Source organism: Halichoerus grypus, chromosome 14, assembly GCF_964656455.1.
Source record: "Halichoerus grypus chromosome 14, mHalGry1.hap1.1, whole genome shotgun sequence".
NCBI classification, from domain to species: Eukaryota; Metazoa; Chordata; class Mammalia; order Carnivora; family Phocidae; genus Halichoerus; species Halichoerus grypus.
The window spans coordinates 2,587,349-2,604,980 of NC_135725.1; the positions used below are offsets into that span (position 1 = coordinate 2,587,349).

Sequence of the window (17,632 nt, forward strand, 5' to 3'; positions counted from 1 at the left end):
CGGCTGTCGGGCGCCGCGAGCACACAGGTGCGGGGCCGACAGCGGGGGAGGCGGCATCACCGCGGAAAGGGCGCCGGCGACGCGGGGTGGCGGCCGCCGGGACCAACCGTTCATGGAGCGATACGTGCAGAGCTAAACCGCTCTGGGGAGCATCCTGCCTTCTTCCGCTACAGCTCCACGCTGATTTCCAGCCCTCCTGCTTGCTTCTCTTCCCCGAGTGGGGCTTACCAGGTAAAACCCGCAGGTGACACCTTCCTAGCGGAATTTCTCAGGAGAATGGGTCAGCTGAATTAAATTTTTGCCCGGACAACTACAGTCAAACTTTTTTTTTTTCCATTAAAAACATACAGCACAGAACGTTAGTCTTACATCTTTCTTAGTCTTAAAAAATATAAATATAGAGGGATAATTTGTACAGGATGTATAGGTATGTACACCTTTAATATGCACATGAGAAAATCAGAACAAGTTTATGAAACTTGCACTTGACGGACACCTTCCTCCTGGGGATTTGGACGAGGCTCTGAGCCTGCGGGCAGCGGCCCGAGCTTCCGGAGCCTCCATGCCCATCTCCCGGGAAGACTCAGGGCTCCTGAGCACTGGCGCGGGGTCAGGACAGGGCGGCTGGCGGGTCACAGGGTCTTCTCCACCGGCTGCTGGAGGCAGAGCTCGCTTCCGGCTGAGACGATGGGCAGGCTGTTCTCCAGGTGGTGGTTGATGAGGTGGCTGATGCTGTCAAAGACCCTGTCCTTCGTCCGGATCTGGGAGAGACACAGAGGGCAGGAACGCGTGACACACAGGCAGACGAGAGAGAACACGTGTTCGGAGCCAGCCAGACCACGGGGACCCGAGCGGCGCCTCCCCGGGGCCCCCACACTCTCAGAGACACATCTGCCGGGTTCCACCACTTCCGTCTGTTCACTGGGCCTGTGCCCTGGTCCCTGAGCTGCTACACTCCCAGTGTAGACCACCCTTGAAGAAGGCAGATGAGGCCTGGCCCGGAGCAATCTCCCAGTCTGCTCTGGATACCATCCCCCTCGCAGCCGGCTCTTTTGGCGGGGGGTGAGAGATGGGGCAGGGGGCAGGTGCGTGGCTACACCTGCTGGCCCTCCAGGCCCTTAGATGACCCTCATGATGGCTCTGGGATGCCCTGGGGGCCTGGCCTCTCTCTCCAGCCTTATTGTTAGAGGCCATCCCTGCCCGGGGGCAATCAGCTCTCCCCACCTTTCCCTCGGGGACTCTGAGGGCGCTCTGTTCTCCTCCTTCCTTATCTGTCCCAGTATTCTCACTCCCACTCCTAATGTGACCCTCTTGCCTCTCCCTCTCTACCAACCCACCAATGGGATGTCTGTCTCTGGGCCTTCAGCCCTGACCTCATTCCCGCCCCCAGTCTATACTCCAGGTGGGCCCACTGAAGCCCCCAGGCCATCTGCTCTGGGCTCTACCAACAAAGGCAACAGCAGAAGCTTTGGAATGAGGATGTTTTCCTCTCCTGGGGTCCCACTCCGAGGCAGGCCCCCATCGCCACCAGTCTCTCTAAGCACCCAGGGGGCAGGGACCCTCTGGTCCATGGGGCTCCCAACTGCTGGGCATTGAGCCTCATGGAGGAGGCAACCTGATGGGCATGTTCAGAAAGAAATATTTTTGCAAGACTTTTAGGCATTTTTTCATTGAGGTTCTTTAATCTTCCCAAGTTCCTTAGAATTCCCGTCCTAGAAAGACCCCGGGGTGACATGGGCAGGCCCCTTTCTTAGGGGTGAGGGACACTAAGAACTCAGCTTGAGACTACTGTTGGGGTGTTGTCTTGATGTTGACTTCTTTTTCCCACTTTTTAGCAACTAATACTCATTTAAGTTCTGGGACAGCAGGGGTGAATGAGGATTTATGATGAGAAGTGTCTGGGACAGTAGCATCCACCTGGGCTCACATCCAAACCACCTGAGTGCGTTCAGTAAGCCCCATGCCCAGGCCAACTCCACCAGGAGCTCGGGGTGGGGCTCGGCCACCAGGGCGTTTCACAAAAATCCTGTGATTCCAACATGCCGCCCAAGCTTGAGAGCTCACTGCTCAGCATCTTTGGAGTGTGTAGGCTGGCCGCCATAAACACACACAAATAAAGGCATGCGGAAGAGGTAAGTGATATAAATTTACTGCCTAAAGAAGTAGGCCAGTTTACTCTATTCCCATAAATACTTGCTGAAACTCCAGTCTGGCTCCTGCCCAGAGAACCTGCAGCCCACAGAGCTATGTGTATGGACGGAACCCCCTGCCATGTGGTTCAGAAAAGAAGAAAGATCTGAAATCAATAATCTAAGCTTTAACTTCAGAAACTAGAGAAAGAATAAAAAAAATTGGAGTAGAAACCAATGGCATTGGAAACAGGAATCAATAGAGAAATCGATGATCTCAAAGCTGGTCCTTGATAAAGACATCTACAAAAATCCTACCACTAACATCCTCCTTCATGAAAAGAAACTTGAACAAGGCCAGGATGTCTGGTCTCACACTCCTTTTCAACACCACAGTGGAAGTCCTAGGTATACAATAAAACAAAAAAAGGAAATAAAAGCAAAGATAGCATTTTCAACAAATAGTGTTAGAATAACTGGACATCCACATGCAAAACAAAAAAGAAAAGAAAAGAAAAGAAAAAGAGCCTAGACCAGACCTTACACCCTTCACAAAAACGAACTCAAAATGGATCACAGACCTAAATGTAAAATGCAAAATTACAGAACTCCTGGGGTGCCTGGGTGGCTCAGTCGGTTAAGCATCTGCCCTCAGCTCAGGTCATGATCCCAGTGTACTGGGATCGAGCCCCACATCGGGCTCCTTGCCCTGCAGGGAGCCTGCTTCTCCCTCTCCTCCCCCCTTGTACTCTCTCACAGTCTCTCCTTCTCTCTCTCTCAAATAAGTAAATAAAATCTTTAAAAAAAACCCTACAGAACTCCTACAAGATAACACAGGGGAAAGCCTAGATGACCGTGGGTTTGGTGATAACCTTTTGGATATGGCATCAAAGGCCTGATTCATGAATGAAAGAAATAAGAAGCTGAACTTTATTAAAATTAAAAACTTTTGCCCCACAAGTGACACAGTCAAGAGAGTGAGAAGACGAGCCACAGACTGAGAGAAGATATTCACAAAAGACACATCTCATGAGCTGGTATCCAAAACATACAAAGAAATCTTAACACTAACAATGAGAAAACAAACAACCAGATCTCACCAAAGAAGATGTACAGATGGCAAATAAGCACATGGAAAGATGCTCTGCATCACCCGTCATCAGAGAAACACAAATTAAAATGAGACACCACTACACACCTATTAGAATGGCCAAAATCCAGAACACTGACCACCCCACATGCTGGTGGGGATGTGTGGCAGGAGGAGCTCTCCTCACTGCTGGTGGGACTTGCCACTTTGGAAGATGGTTTGGTGGTTTCTTATAAAATTAAACATGTGTGAGGAGGAAGGCGTTGGTGGCTGAGGCTCGGGGGCGGGGCGAGCCGTGGGAAGGAGTCTACAGGGCAGTGGGCGAGGGGGTGGAGCCCATACTTTCTGCTTTAGGCATGGTGGGCTCGAGTTGCCTGGGGAACATTTAAAGTAGGTGCCTGGCAGTTAGAAATACCATTTAGAGATTGTACATTAACAAGTACACTCCACCAACGACAGAATGATTATATCTGTTCTCTTCCAAAAGGTCACACTGGCTCGGGCAAAGCCATCCGACAGAGATGCTTCCTAATTAAAGTCTGGTTCCATTGGAACAGGCTGCACACTCAGACCTGCTGCCCTTTGTCCAATGGCTCAGCTTGGGCTGGATCCACCGGTAGACCCTCCACCCCCAGAGGATCCAGCCCAAATACAACTAGCCCAAGTGGGATATAGACCCACCTAGCCACATAGCCTGGCCTCCCCCAGATTTGAAATTAAGGTGAAGTTCAGGTCCTTCCTAGACCCAGTGGACACAGTGCCAGAGAATGCCAGGCTCACATCAGCCCCCAAGGGCTGCAATGTCAAGAATCAACCTTGCGACCTTGTATGCCAATTACTTACATCCTTCCAATCAATACCTCATCCCACATGAGCACTCATTTTCCCCAACAGCAGGAGGAAAATTTAGAAACTCACAAATAACTTAACCTCCCTTAAGACACTAAAAAAAGGAAGCACATTAACCCTGAAGCAAGCAGGAAAAAGGACATCATAAAGATTAAAGCAGAGATAAACAGAGAATAGGAATCACAGGAAATCAATGAAACCAAAAGCTGGTTCTTTGAAAAGACCAACAAATTTGACAAAGTTGGAGGACCCACACTTCCTGATTCCAAAACTGATTACAAAGTTACAGTCATCAAAGCAGTGTGGAATGGATATAAAGATTGGCATATAAGCCAGTGGAAAAGAACAGAGAGGCTTAGAAATGAACGCTGGCATATATGGTCAAGTGATTTTTAACTGCAGTGCCAGGACCATTCAATAGGAAAGGGATAATCTTTTCAACAAATGGAGCTGGGAAGACTAGATCCACATACGAAAGAATGAAGTACCCAGAGCTAATGCCACATGCAAAAATTAACTCAAAATGGATCAAAAACCTAAATGTAAGACCTAATATTCTTAGAAGAAAACACGGGGCAAAAGCTTCAAGACACTGAATTTCCAGTGGTTTCTTAGATATGGTACCAAACACACAGGCAGCAAAAGAAAAGCCAGACAAATTGGGTATCATGAAAATCATAAAGTTTTGTGCATTAAAAGAACTATCAACAGAATAAAAAGGCAACCCACAGAATGGGGGGATAAATTTGTAAATTGTGCATCTCGTCTAATAAAGGATTAATATCCAGAATATATAAAGTTCTCCTAAAACTCAACAATGAAAAACAAACAACCTGATTCAAAAATGGGCAAAGAACTTGAATTGACATTTCTTCAAAGAAGATCTACATATGATCAACAAGCACATGAAAAGATGTTCAACATCACTCATCACCAGGGAAATGCAAATCGAAGCTACAATGAGATACCACCTCACACCTGTTAGGATGGCTACTGTCCCCAAACCAGAAAACAGCAAGTGTTGGCGAGGATGAGGAGAAATTGGAACCCTCGTGCACGTACTGTTGGTGAAAATGGTGCAGCCACTGTAAACTGATGGTTTCTCAAAAAATGTTTGTTAATGGATTATCATATGACTCAGCAATTCCACTTCTAGGAGGCTACCTGAAAAGTTGAAAGCAGAGTCTCAAAGAGGTATCTGTATATTGTGTTAATAGCAGCGTTTTCCACATTAGTTAGAATGTGGAAGCAACACAGGTGTCCATCAAATGACGAATGGGTAAGCAACATGCGGTCCATCCACACGATGGAACCATACGCAGTCTTGAAAAGGCAGGAGATCTGACACCTGCTACAGTGAGGATGAACCCTGAGGACACAATGCTGAGTGAAATGGGCCAGGCACCAAAGGACAAATACTGTGATTCCACTCACGTGAGGTCCTTAGAGGAGTCAAATTCATAGAGATGGAAAGTAGGACAGAGGATGCCTGGTGCGGGGGATGGAGAGAACAGGGAGTTATCTAATGGGGACAGAGTTTCAGTTTTGCAAGATGAATAGCATTCTGGAGATGGCTGGTGGGGGTGGTTGTATCCCTCACGCACACACTCCATACCACTGGACTCTACACTCACCACTGGTTTCGGTGGTAAATTCTATGTTTTATGTATTTTACCACAATAAAAAAAATCTGAAAAGAAGGAAGAAAAAAAATTGACAAAGGATTTGAATAGACGTGTCTCCAAAGAAGATACATAAAAAGCCAATAAGCACCTGAAAAGATGCGTGACATTATTAGTCATCACGGAAACACAAGTCAAAATCACAATGGTGTCCCACCTCCCACCCACAAGGACGGCCAGAATCGAAACGGTGGACAATGACAAGGGTAGGAGCACTGTGGAGAAATCGGAGCCCTTGCACGCCGTGAGTTGGAACAGAAAATGGTGCAGCTGCTTTGAAAAACCGTCTGACGGTTCCTCAAGTGACAGATTATAGAGTTACCCTACAACCCAACAAATCCACTCCGAGGTACAGGTCCAAGAGAAATGGACACACACGTCCCCACAGAAACGTGGACATGATATTTGCAGCAACATTGCTCATAACAGCCTAATGTTCATCGGCAGACCCGTCACAAGTAAATGTGGTCTGTCCGTAGGTGGCCCGTTATTTGGCCACAGGAAGGAACGAGCTGCTGACCCATGCTACGACATGGATGAACCTGGAAAACACCGCACTCGGGAAAAGAGGTGAGTCACAAAAGTCTACAGTTACATGATTCTATTCCGAGGGAAGTCCAGAAGGGAGAACCCGGAGATGCTAAGGGACTAGGGGCTTCGAGGCTGGCGAGGTGACGGACGGACGCTGTCACGTTCCTCTCGCAGGTGATAATCGTGTTCCAAGTCGGCTTCGGTGATGGATGCACACATCTGTGAATATACTGAGGAGCACTGAATCATACACTTGAAACGGGTGTGCATGTGAATCATATCCCACTGAGGCTGTTTTTAAAGCCTCTGTGTCTATCAGTTTATAGAAAATCTGGGGGTCAGAGAAGCAGGGAAATGAAGCCACAGGGGGACACAACAACCCAAATCATAATGTGGGATATTCTACAGGCAAATAACATGTCTAGTCACTCAAACAAACCACTGGTGTCGGGGGAAACGGAAAGAAAATAGAATAAGATGCACCACGTGGACCACGTTTGAATTCTGATTCCAACACACGTACTATACAAAGAACGTCTTTGAGATACTCAGGGGAATTTGAATATGTGAAGTCACTATCTTTAGCTTCGTCGGCTATAACAATGCTGTCGTGTTGTTGTGGTAGGAGACCACGCTGAAGTACTCGTGAGAGGGACGGCAGGCCGCCTGGATACGCTGTCGAAAGCTCTGAGGATCTCCTCCCTCCCCTCGCTCTCCATCGCCTCTCCTTCCTGAATGAACAATCAGTCCAAACGCCAAGGAAGACAGATGTCTGTGCTTCGGGTGGGGGCGCCCCCAGTGGCCCCCCACAGAAGACCGGAGTCCAGGCCGAGTCAGGAGCGAGCACGAGGCAGGTGCGGGCTGTCAGAGGCCCGATGGGCATCAGGGCTGGGAGGGGGTGGTCAGAGCATGCTCAGGGGGACAGGGAGCCCACGGGGAATGGCTGCGCCGAGACGCTGCCGCCCCACAGGGTGAGGGTGGCGTCCGCGAGGGGAGGGGCAGCGGCTGTGGTGGGGGGGGCATGTCATACAGGTGAGTTAACCAAAGAGAGGTGAAAATACTAAGGCTAAGGGGTCAGGCTTCTCGTTGTTGGAGAAGAGAGTTACAAATGTAGGAAAAGAAAAAAGTAGGATGAACCCTGCAATATCAGAGTGGAATTGGAAGAATTATTGTGAACATATGATTTCTAACACACAGAAATGCACACAGATGTGCACATGTGCATGCATGCCCGTGTCTGCACCAATCTGTCCATCTTGAGCTGCAGGTGCTCCACACCCCCAAGTGCAGGTCTTGGTCTCCCCATGAAAAAGAGCCAGGCCGGGGTTCCCAGGACTGCAGCAGAGGCCATTGTGTATTTGAAGGAAGAAGGCACAAAAGAATGAGGCCACGTCAGAGGGGCACTGAAACCCGCTCGAAGGAGCAGGAAGGAGATAGGGCAGCTGGTGCTAACCCCCGAACCACACAGGGAGCCGTCAATCCACACGGGTGAAAACAAATTCATTAGCAGGGTGAAAGTTTGGTTGGATAGAGGGTGTATACGAAGCTTCACTGTGCCTCCCCCCCAAATATTTAATAATTACAAGGGAAGGAGAGAGTCTGCAGAGGAGAAGCCGGCCCAAGGCCCCCTTCGTCCAGCCTCCAGGTGAACGCTCGCGAACACCACTTCCTGGGGCAGCTGGGCGGAGGGGTGCAGGAAGGCAGAGCAGGTGGCGGTGGCCCCTCGGGGTGGAGAGCCGATTCTGGTAGCTGCACGGGACCCCGGCTGTGAGTGCACGACACTCCCATTTGTACCCGGGGCGATGGCGCATTGGAGCAAGGTAGCCTCAGATCATTCCGGAAAAGAGAGCTGTCCTCTCAGAAAATATCCTCCCCGCAAGTGGATGGGGTGAAGCGATATCAGAACAACACTAGTAAACTTTGCAGTGAGTAATAGGTACATAGGAGGTCAGTACTCTTGTCTCTACGTCTGTGCATTCAGAAAACACAGAAGGTGGGGATGACAGAGCGGGAGGATGGGGAGGCGGGACGGAAGGGACGGACGCTTCTGGACCAACACAGGCTCTGTATGTTTACATGCACAGAGACGACCTGGAAAAATGGAAACACTTGTCAAAAATTGAAAAAGAGGCTAACCTTTCGTTTTTTCAGAGGCAACATCAAGAAATGACACCGTAAGATATGAAATCTCTGAAGAGCCTCTTGAGCACCAGGAGGGCACCTGCAGACAGAACTTGGTGCACCTGCCTCTCGGGATCGGGGTCGGATGGGGTGAGCGGCCCGGGCTGTCGCTTCCCATCAAAGTCTCGTAACATCTTGCTCAGTTATACTTTGCAGGTGTTACATGATACAAAGTTAAAAGACACGACGGCCCTACCCACCAGCTGCACCTTGCACGGCTCTCGTGTCCCCTGCAGTCAGGTCCGTGTGGGCCGAAGAGTCCCCGGCGAGGCCACCGACAGCCCTGCTCTCTCCACCCCTCTCTCCTCCTTGGAGCCCCCAGGTTAACAAGGCAGACCCGGGAGACAGAGGCCCCCCAGGACCCGAGTCATGCAACCAAGGACCTGGGGGGAAAAAGAGCCTCCTGACACACACCCAGCTCAAACCAGTCATTTGTCAATTCAGCATAGCCTAGTTGGCCTGAGACAAAGGGAATTTTAAAATAACAAGGCTTTTTTAAGTGGAGGGATAGGGCGGATTTGTTTTCTTAATTACTCTCAGAATAAAATAAAATCCTAATAAATGTGGGGTGTTGGATGGTTGGCATTGTTTTGTGATTTCCCAAATGCAAAGCCGGCTTGTGCTTTTCTAAGGTGCCACGCCCCGAGACCACGTTCGGGAAGCCCACGGAACACCAGCCATGGTGCAGGTGCCTCTCATTCAAATGCAAGCACGTGCCTGCCCCGCTCTGCTGGCCCTTCCCGCCAAAGGGACGAATCCAGGACGGGGGCCTCAGGGAATATCTTAGGCTCAAGAGGGCCGACTGAATGATGGTGAAGATGTCGCAGAAAAAACCAGCGCTCCAGACTCCACCTCGGGAGCCGCTCCCGCAGAGCCTGGCGCCGGCATCAGCCCAGCTGCGGCCCCACACCTGCCCGGGGACTCAGGAGTCCTGCCACTGCCCTCCTCGTGCCCCGAGGTTCCAGCGACCCCAGGAGCCCCCGTCTTGCACGATCAGTGTGCAGTGGGAAGGCGCACAGGTTGGTGTACTCTGCAGTAAATTTAGACTCAGAACTGTTTTGCATCCTTCTTTCTCTGAGTAATCTGTTCTGCCAAGTTTCCCCCTTTATAGTCAGGGACCAACCAATTACCATGAAAATCAGATGAATAAATATTGAAGAGAATGTGTTCATCGTCTATTTTAGTGTCCTAACAGCAAGGAAGCGACATTACATTTGTGATTAAGTCTTTCTCAGCTGAAGCCCTCCTCCACTGGATCAATTAAACTAGATCAGCAGATCCAGCAAAAAGCCTCCCAAAAGAACAGTTATTAGGAGGTGGGACTTACAGTTTTTCCCAGCGGCACTACATACTTCTCCGAAATTAAAGCCGCGTGGACAGCACAACCTGGGGTCGGGGCTCGCTCCAGCACCTGGTGTGAGCTCACGGCCGCAGCCTGGCCCCCCCACCTGCGGCACTTTCCTGCCCCCCCGTGCGCGTGTGAATGGTAGTGGTCATACCTGTCCTTCCTTAATCATCCTTGTGTCTGTAAGGACTGAGTAAATAAAACATTAACTGTCTTCGCTCTATGAGACGGTACAACTTAGGTAAACTATGAACTTCTCATCCTTAAAAAATACCTGAAGTTTCAATTACAATTTTTATCTTTTCACAGATTTGCTTGGGTATTTTCTTTCAGAAAACAGAGAAGCATTAGTAGCAGCCCTTGCAAATGGAAATCGCTCTGCACGGATTCTGTTTAGAAAAGCTTATCTGTGAGGACATCCCCATCAGTAGCTCGGGCCCCTTAGCACCATGTGGACTCTGGGGCTCTCAGCTCCCGCGAAAGCCCCATGTCCCTCTGCGCCTCCTTCACCTGCCACATGCGTGTCGAGCACCCGCTCTTCTAGGTGCTGGGGTAGCGTGTTAACTAGGGCTGCTCGCCTCACAGAGATGACAATCCAGGGGGGAAAACCACTTAGTAAGCAGGTTAGCAAATAAATGAGCGCCTGTTTGTGATAAGGGCTTCAAGGTGAAAATAAATCACGGTGCATAAATAGGGGCCCTCCAGGGGATTCTATGTGAGATGCGATGGGGAGGGAAGGCTTCTCTGACCCGGGGTGAGCCTAGCTTGTTGTAAGAGGTGAACATAACCCTATAATGTTGACACCCCAACCAGATGAGTAACACAAGCAAAAGGCAGCAAAGACCACGAAGACCAACCTCACTTAGGAAGCACAGCTGGAAACACCCTAAAGTTAGTGTTAGATCCCCAAATCCAGCAACGCAGCTCGTGAAGACCATGTCAGGACCAAGCAGGGCTCGTGCCAGGACGTAGCATCAGAAAAACCTGCCTGTGCAAATCCCCATGTTCACGGACTCAAGAAAAAACATTACTATTACATTATTTCAGGCGGTGCTGAAGAAGCATTTGATAAAATCCAATATCACAAAAGTAATTAAGAAATTAATACGTACAAATTCCACACAAGCAGAGGGTGCGTTTTGTAACAGGTTCTCGGCCATAGCCCAGGTGTCTGGATTTGGTAGCTATTCGGTGCACCGTTGTGCAGTGAGCGAATGAATGAGGGAATGACATCCTTTGGGCTGATGAAGACAATCTACCCAAAGCTTGCATCATTCTTAATGGAACAAAGCCTCCAACAGCCCCTTACAGGCTGGGAACAAGACAAGGGCGCCCTCTCCCGGTCAACGCCCAAGGGCGCCCGGTGAGCATGGTGGGGCGAGACCATCCCGCAGGGTCGGAGGCTGGAAGGCAGGAGACATGGCTGTTGGTGTTTGCCATGGCACGACCACCGTTCTGGAAAAACTGCTGCCATCAGCAAGATTTCTGGGCATGAGATCACACCACATTCCTCTCCCTGCAGCAATCGCCGTTGGGAAAACGTAACCAAAATAACACACCACTTACAAAATTAAAACCAGACACTCTAGGAAGGAACCAAACAGAGGAAGCACAAGAACTTCCTGGAGAGAATTTTTAAATTCTAACAAAGGACATCTTAACACTAAATAAGTAGAGATCATGCCATGTTCGTGGACGTGATGATTTAATGCTAAAAACTATCAGCACTCCCCTGAAACTCATCTGTAAATTCAACGCCAGCCCTACAAAAATCATGCATTTTCGGTGCCTGGATAAACTGACTCTGAAACCAGAACAAAGAGGAATAAAGGTCTGAGAAAGCTACACTAGAGAACACAAAAAGGAGTTTCAAGAGGAAGGTGTTAAGCCAGATGTTTCAAAGCCATAATGACCAAACGGCATGGTACTTGTGCCAGGACTGAATGGTCAGCTGGACAGAACAGGGCGGACACTTGAGAAACAGCCGGACATGCAGAGCGCAGAGTGCGTAACACAAGGACCATCCGTAATGACCCAACGTTGGCTCACTGCCTGGAGATCTAAGCAACGTGGGGTCCCTATCTTAGGTCATCTTCGAAGTACCTCTAGTGAGAATTAAAACATAAATGTGAAAAATAAAGCTTTCAAAGCCAAACGAAGAAAACATAGAACACAGTATGTTCGTGACTGCAGGTGAGGAAATCTTCTAAAACTCAAGACCGTAAACCTTTATAAAAGGGAAACTTCTATTTGGTGGAGAACATCACGGACAAAATGATCAGATATGTGAAAAAATGGGAGCATTCATATGGAAATTCTATGTCTGAGAAACTCAGCAGAAGGGTCCAGGGAGACGATCAGAAGAGAAGCATGGTGGAAAGGTGGGAATGTGACGTTTCCAGGAGGAACCTGTGGACGCGGGGTCGAAGGACGACACAGCCAACAACGGAGACACGCTTTCCTCCTTGCCACGTGCCCCAGATGCGCCATGCTGGGAGGACGACATGAGGAGGAGGCGGAAGAGGGAAGCCGGTGTTCGGCTGCCTCGCCCCCAGTAGTCCAGCCATTCCGGAAGCAAACACAAGCCCCTGCTAACACTACACGCACATCCTGTGAGCAAGAACCCCAGTCCTAGGATGTGCCCCCGAAAGACCATCGTGGGGAAACACGCAGGAGGCTTCCTAGTGCCTTCAGCCCTTCCCGAGACATTTCCACAAGTGACACGTGGCCACGGACAGGGGACGCCCGGCAGCTCAGCCAAGTGACGATTCCACCTGTGGAAAGCACCACAGACAGATCTCAAAAACACGTGTGGAGGGAAAAACGAACGAAATGAAATGGGACTTGAGGGGCACTATCATGGTTGCAAACTTCTAAGATGCACAGACACACAGTATCTATTTGCCCCGACGTATATCTGTGGGAAAAATCCCCACGACCACTGAAGAAGGTGGGTTGGAAGGATTCACATTACATTCCCAGGGAGGGGTCGTCCAGGTGCAGGGGGGAGAGGGGGCACAGAGCAGAGGTGCAGACACCTGAAGCCGTAAATTAGGTCCGGTCCCCCGCCACCAAATTAAATTAAATTGCGTTCAAGTCCAACCAAAGACTGAGGCTTCGTCCCTACCTGTCAATCAGGACAGGCAACGCTCTTAGCTACTATTTGATCACGTTACCTGCATCTTTGTTTTCACTGGATAACGGGTTTTAAACAACAATCCTGGAATTTATTTAATGGTTCAGTTAATGTCATTATATTTATTCAAGTTAATAATTCTTGGACTGTGCCAAGATCAAGCCGAATCTCTTTATTGGCTGGAGGATGGGAAATGCAGGCAAACCCACAGAGCTCTTAGACGTGACCGTGCTGCCAGGAAAGGCCAAACTCACTGTCACGCGGCGTGCCTTCCCCGAGTGGGAAAGCAAGAGGCTGATTAATAGGGGCTTTATGTAGGGCCTCATCACGGCATGCACTCTAGGAACACAAACTCGGTGACTCAACTTCTAGAGATACTTGAGGTAAATACTGAAAGCCCAGGACCCCTGCCCTTCCGCATCCACTAAGAATGTATTGGACAGGAAGACTTTCTCAGTATTTGTATTTATTTATTGTAAAGGACATCAGCGTTAAAGCTGGAAACTCACGCCTCGTGATTTTCCAAGCGCGAGCCCGGTGCTGGCCTGAATTCACAAGCCCTCTGCGCCTGGGCTCCTGGGTCCCGGAGGAGTGGCCGCCAAGACCTCAGCCGGCCCGCGTGGGTAGTGGAGGGAAAGTGTGGTCACCCAGCACAGAGACCAAGGGGAGACTGTTGTCAGGAGGCAGGTCATGTCCCGCCCCGTGCTCACCGTGCCTTCCGGGTCCACGAGCAGCAGGTGCTTGGCCTGGCCGTTGTGCATTCCCGTGAGGACGAAGGAACCTGGGTTGGTGGCGCTCTTCCTGACCAGGAAGTCCCCGTCGTTCTTCAGCAGCCCCTCGGCCTCCTTCCGGCTCATCTCCCCTTGGTACCAAGGCTCCCCTTCCAGCTCCACCAGCATCTTGGCATCTGGGGCTCTGGGGGTGACGGGGCTGATGCACTCCACCGAGGCTGCTTTGCTCAGCGCAGGCCCCAAGGACTGGTTCCTGAGAGCATCTTCAAAAGGTTCTGTCAACAGCAATCACCAGAAACAAGTGAACCCCAAGAAGAACAAACGACAGAACGCTCCACGCGATCGATGGAAACGCCAAGGCAACTTGCACCAGAAACAAACCTACAGAAAAATGGCTGGCTGGTAATATTAACCACAGCCCAAACCTTGGCATGATTTTCTGACGGGTCTGCCTTCCCAAGACAGCAGGGCGCTGTGCGTCGCCCCAGGGATTCAAGCACACCCTCTGTCTAGCCAGTCAGAATGACTTCACTTCTGCACACGGCACCAGGCCACGCGTATTGCAGGCCATCTACTTCTTCTGGAACGTCAGCCAGCCTTTTAATAAATTTGTTTTCTTCTGAATGAAAACCTGCCAATGCTAATGGAAATACACGAACAGGAAGATAATCTGCAAAGTTAGATTTAGTGCAAAACCTATATCCAACCATCAGATGTTTGTTTCAAAATTCTCGCATCCGGCCGATTTTTAAAAGAGAAGAAAATTGACATTTTTCGGGGCCCTTTTGTGTGACTTGCCCCAGGTCAGGAGTGCCACCTCCCCTTGGCCTTTGCTTGTTCCTCTGTGGAAAAAGGCTCCGTGTGAGTGTCTGAGCTCGAGCGTGACTGCACGCCCTTCAGGACACACTTCCCACCGAGGGCAACAGACAACAGCAGCACGAAAAGTCCCCAGGGACACCTGATGAAACCCCAGTTCTCCACTTTCAAATGAGGTAATATGTACAAAAGCACTCGAAAACGCACACGGTGCCGCAGAGCGTAAGGTGTGAGGGTGGAGACACGCTGCCAAGCAGCAGTGCCTGTACCCCGGGGACGGGTCGGCTCTCTCCTGGGCACAGCTACGTCCCCAGATCCAACACTGCTCCTGGGACGGAGTCCATACCCACAAATATTCAACGAATGCTCTAGAAGGAGACCAGTTGTTAGTAGAGGACGGGCAGGGGTCAGGTGAATAAATGAAACCCAAATCAGGGCATTTTGATACTTGTTAAATTGTTCACAAATCTGGGAATAAAAGCAGGTTAAAACTATTGCCTAAAATTAGATCTTCTCTTTTTATCCTATTTCTTCCTGATTACCTGGAGTAGTTGAAAAGTTTTGTTGTAACATTTCTATACCATCACCACCACCACCATCACTATGAAGACCATCACCATTGTCACCATCATCACCCTCATGATCCCATCACCACCATCATCGTGACCACCATCAACATCACCTTGCCACCACCATCAGCGTTACCACTACCATCTCCACCACCATCACTATAACCATCACCATCATCATTATCACCACCACCATGACCACCATCACCTTCATCATCACCACCATCACCATCATCATCACCATCCTCACCACCATCACTACTATCACCTTTATCACCATCATCATCACCACCACCTTCATCACCATCATCATCACCACCATCACCATCATCATCACCATCCTCACCACCATCACCCTCATCACCATCATCATCACCACCATCACCATCACCACCACCATCACCACCATCACCCTCATCACCATCACCACCATCACCATCACTACCATCATCACCACCATCATCACCACCATCCTCATCATCACCACTGCTACCATCAGCACCAGGAGCAGCACCATCATTATTTAGCTCTGGTGGTTTAAGAGAAACAACACAGCGTGCTGGCATAATTCTTTTTCCAGACTTTTCAATAGAAACTAGCTTCTCTAGGCCCTTTCTTCTTCTTGTCTCCCCTTCTCTGGTTTGGGAGCAGGTGGAAATGGATGGATGACAAAGGGTGGCTCTAGTTCTCACTTTTCCATCTCAAACCCTCATCTTATCTACCTCTCCTCAGGCTCTGGGGCCAAGAGCCACTGGCAAATTGACTAAATTAAACAGTGAAAATTGACCATAAATATTGCTTCTAAACTGCTGTTGGGAAACCTCATTAGAGCTGGAATGGACGCTCAGAGAGCCACCACTTTGCTCCGTGTCTTGGGAAAGTCGCTTCATACTTCTGAGACCGTTCCCACATTCTTTAAGAGACGGGATTTGATCCGATGACGGTTAAGGTGGCTCCAAGCCCCGAGAGTCCCCAGTTCTTCTGTCGGTGGTGATTTTTGCCAGTCAGAATGGGAATCCACTGCGTGGGAAACCAAAGTGTCCGAGGAGAAAGAGACTTTTGTGGTCAGGAGGCTGCCTGATGTTAGCAGCACTCAAGCACGTCCTCACTCACACACGGCGCCACAGAGAGCACGCGCTGCGCCCGCAAGCTGCCCTGACCAGCCTCTAGGAGCCTGTTTTCTCCTCCGTGACAGCGCGACAATAATGGTAGTTACCTGCGGGACTGTTGCAGAAATTAAAGTAGCAGGAGCCTAACACATGGTAGACACTTGTTAAATTCTCAAGGGATTTCTCCAGCCTGTAAAATTCTCAGGGAGCTGACAAAGCAATATGGAGATGTAAAGCTCTTCGTCAACTCGGGAAGCTCCTTCAAAATTCCTTAGCAACAACTCCTACTTCCATTACCAAGTTCATGGATGATTTACGCGTCTCAGTCCACACGACAAACTGAAGGTCCATAGCGCATCTCTGCACCGCTGAGGAGCTTCCTGTCACACTCCTCACCCTGTTTTGGGGTTCCCCCCAGGCACTTGTTGCTACCCGTGAACACACCATGGTTACTTACGCTCCACGAGACCCTCTGTTTGGCTTTCCCGCAGACCCCAGTAAGCAGAATGGTATGTGAATACCAGGAATACGGGAGAGCGAGCGAGTGTGTGCACGCGAGGTGTATCGCCCTTGCTTGCGTACGTGTTGGTCCTGCTCAACAGACCGAGGGCTCTGTGAAGCACGGGCATGCATTTCACCTTGGCATCCTTAGCAACTGATATAGTATTTGGCACGTAACAGCTGACTAATATTTAAGTGAATAAGCGGGTGCTTTGTGTGTGTATCATTTGCCTCGATGCATGGGCAGCTCTTCAAGAGGAATGTCAGTTCCAAAAAGAGGGGAATTTACTCTGCCTCCGGACCTCAGAGAGGGCTGTCATCCCAAAGCAGAGGTCAGCCGAGTTCAAAGCCCTGAAAAGCCCAATCACAACCCAGAAAAGTGCAGACGGTCGTCCCTGTTCATCAGAACCCTGCTAGCAGAAAGCATACTAACTGCACAGGTTTCAACAGAAGGCATGGCAGAAAGCAACCTCAGAAGACAGGAAACCCAGACGAATGGCAACCCACTCATGTCGAAGAGGTCCTTCCGCGGGCTGCTCTCCGCGCTGCTGCCTGAGGCCGGCGTGGCCTGCGGCGGGAGGTGCTGCGCGTTCACGTAGGTGGGGGCTTCTCCAGGGGCCGCGGGCGCTCTCCCCTCCGGCATGCCGTAGATGTCCAAGGACCCTGCAACAAGAAAACGAGCCCCCTCTTCTCTTACAACGGAAAGGCTGGTCATGGGTGCATCTGCCCATAAGCTGCCCCACCCCACACGGAGACGATCCTATGGGCTGTTAGATAATTCCTCTTGCGGGTCTGATGCCCGTCTTCGGACCCTGGCACCGCTGTTGTGTTCTGGCCCAGACGATTTCCCAGCCTTCATGTCAAAATGCGACCGGGCAGCCCGCGAGGGTGGACACGTGATCTCTAGGGCCTGGCCGAGACTCTGGCCCTGACCTGGGTAGAGGAGCGGAGCAGGCACAGCGG

General features: G+C 50.1%; 1 protein-coding gene across 1 annotated transcript in view; it reads right to left on the bottom strand.

Moving 5' to 3' along the window:
• Positions 1–359: 359 nt before the first annotated feature.
• SHC3 (SHC adaptor protein 3) overlaps positions 360–17,632 on the bottom strand; it is a 92,551-nt gene continuing 75,278 nt past the window's right edge. Inside the window, exons 10-12 of the mRNA XM_078062181.1 lie at positions 17,177–17,332; positions 13,654–13,949; positions 360–761 (exon numbers count right to left, since the gene is read on the bottom strand). Of these exons, the coding sequence (XP_077918307.1) occupies positions 633–761; positions 13,654–13,949; positions 17,177–17,332 (581 nt within the window). The 3' untranslated portion in view covers positions 360–632. The remainder of the gene's footprint in view (positions 762–13,653; positions 13,950–17,176; positions 17,333–17,632) is intronic.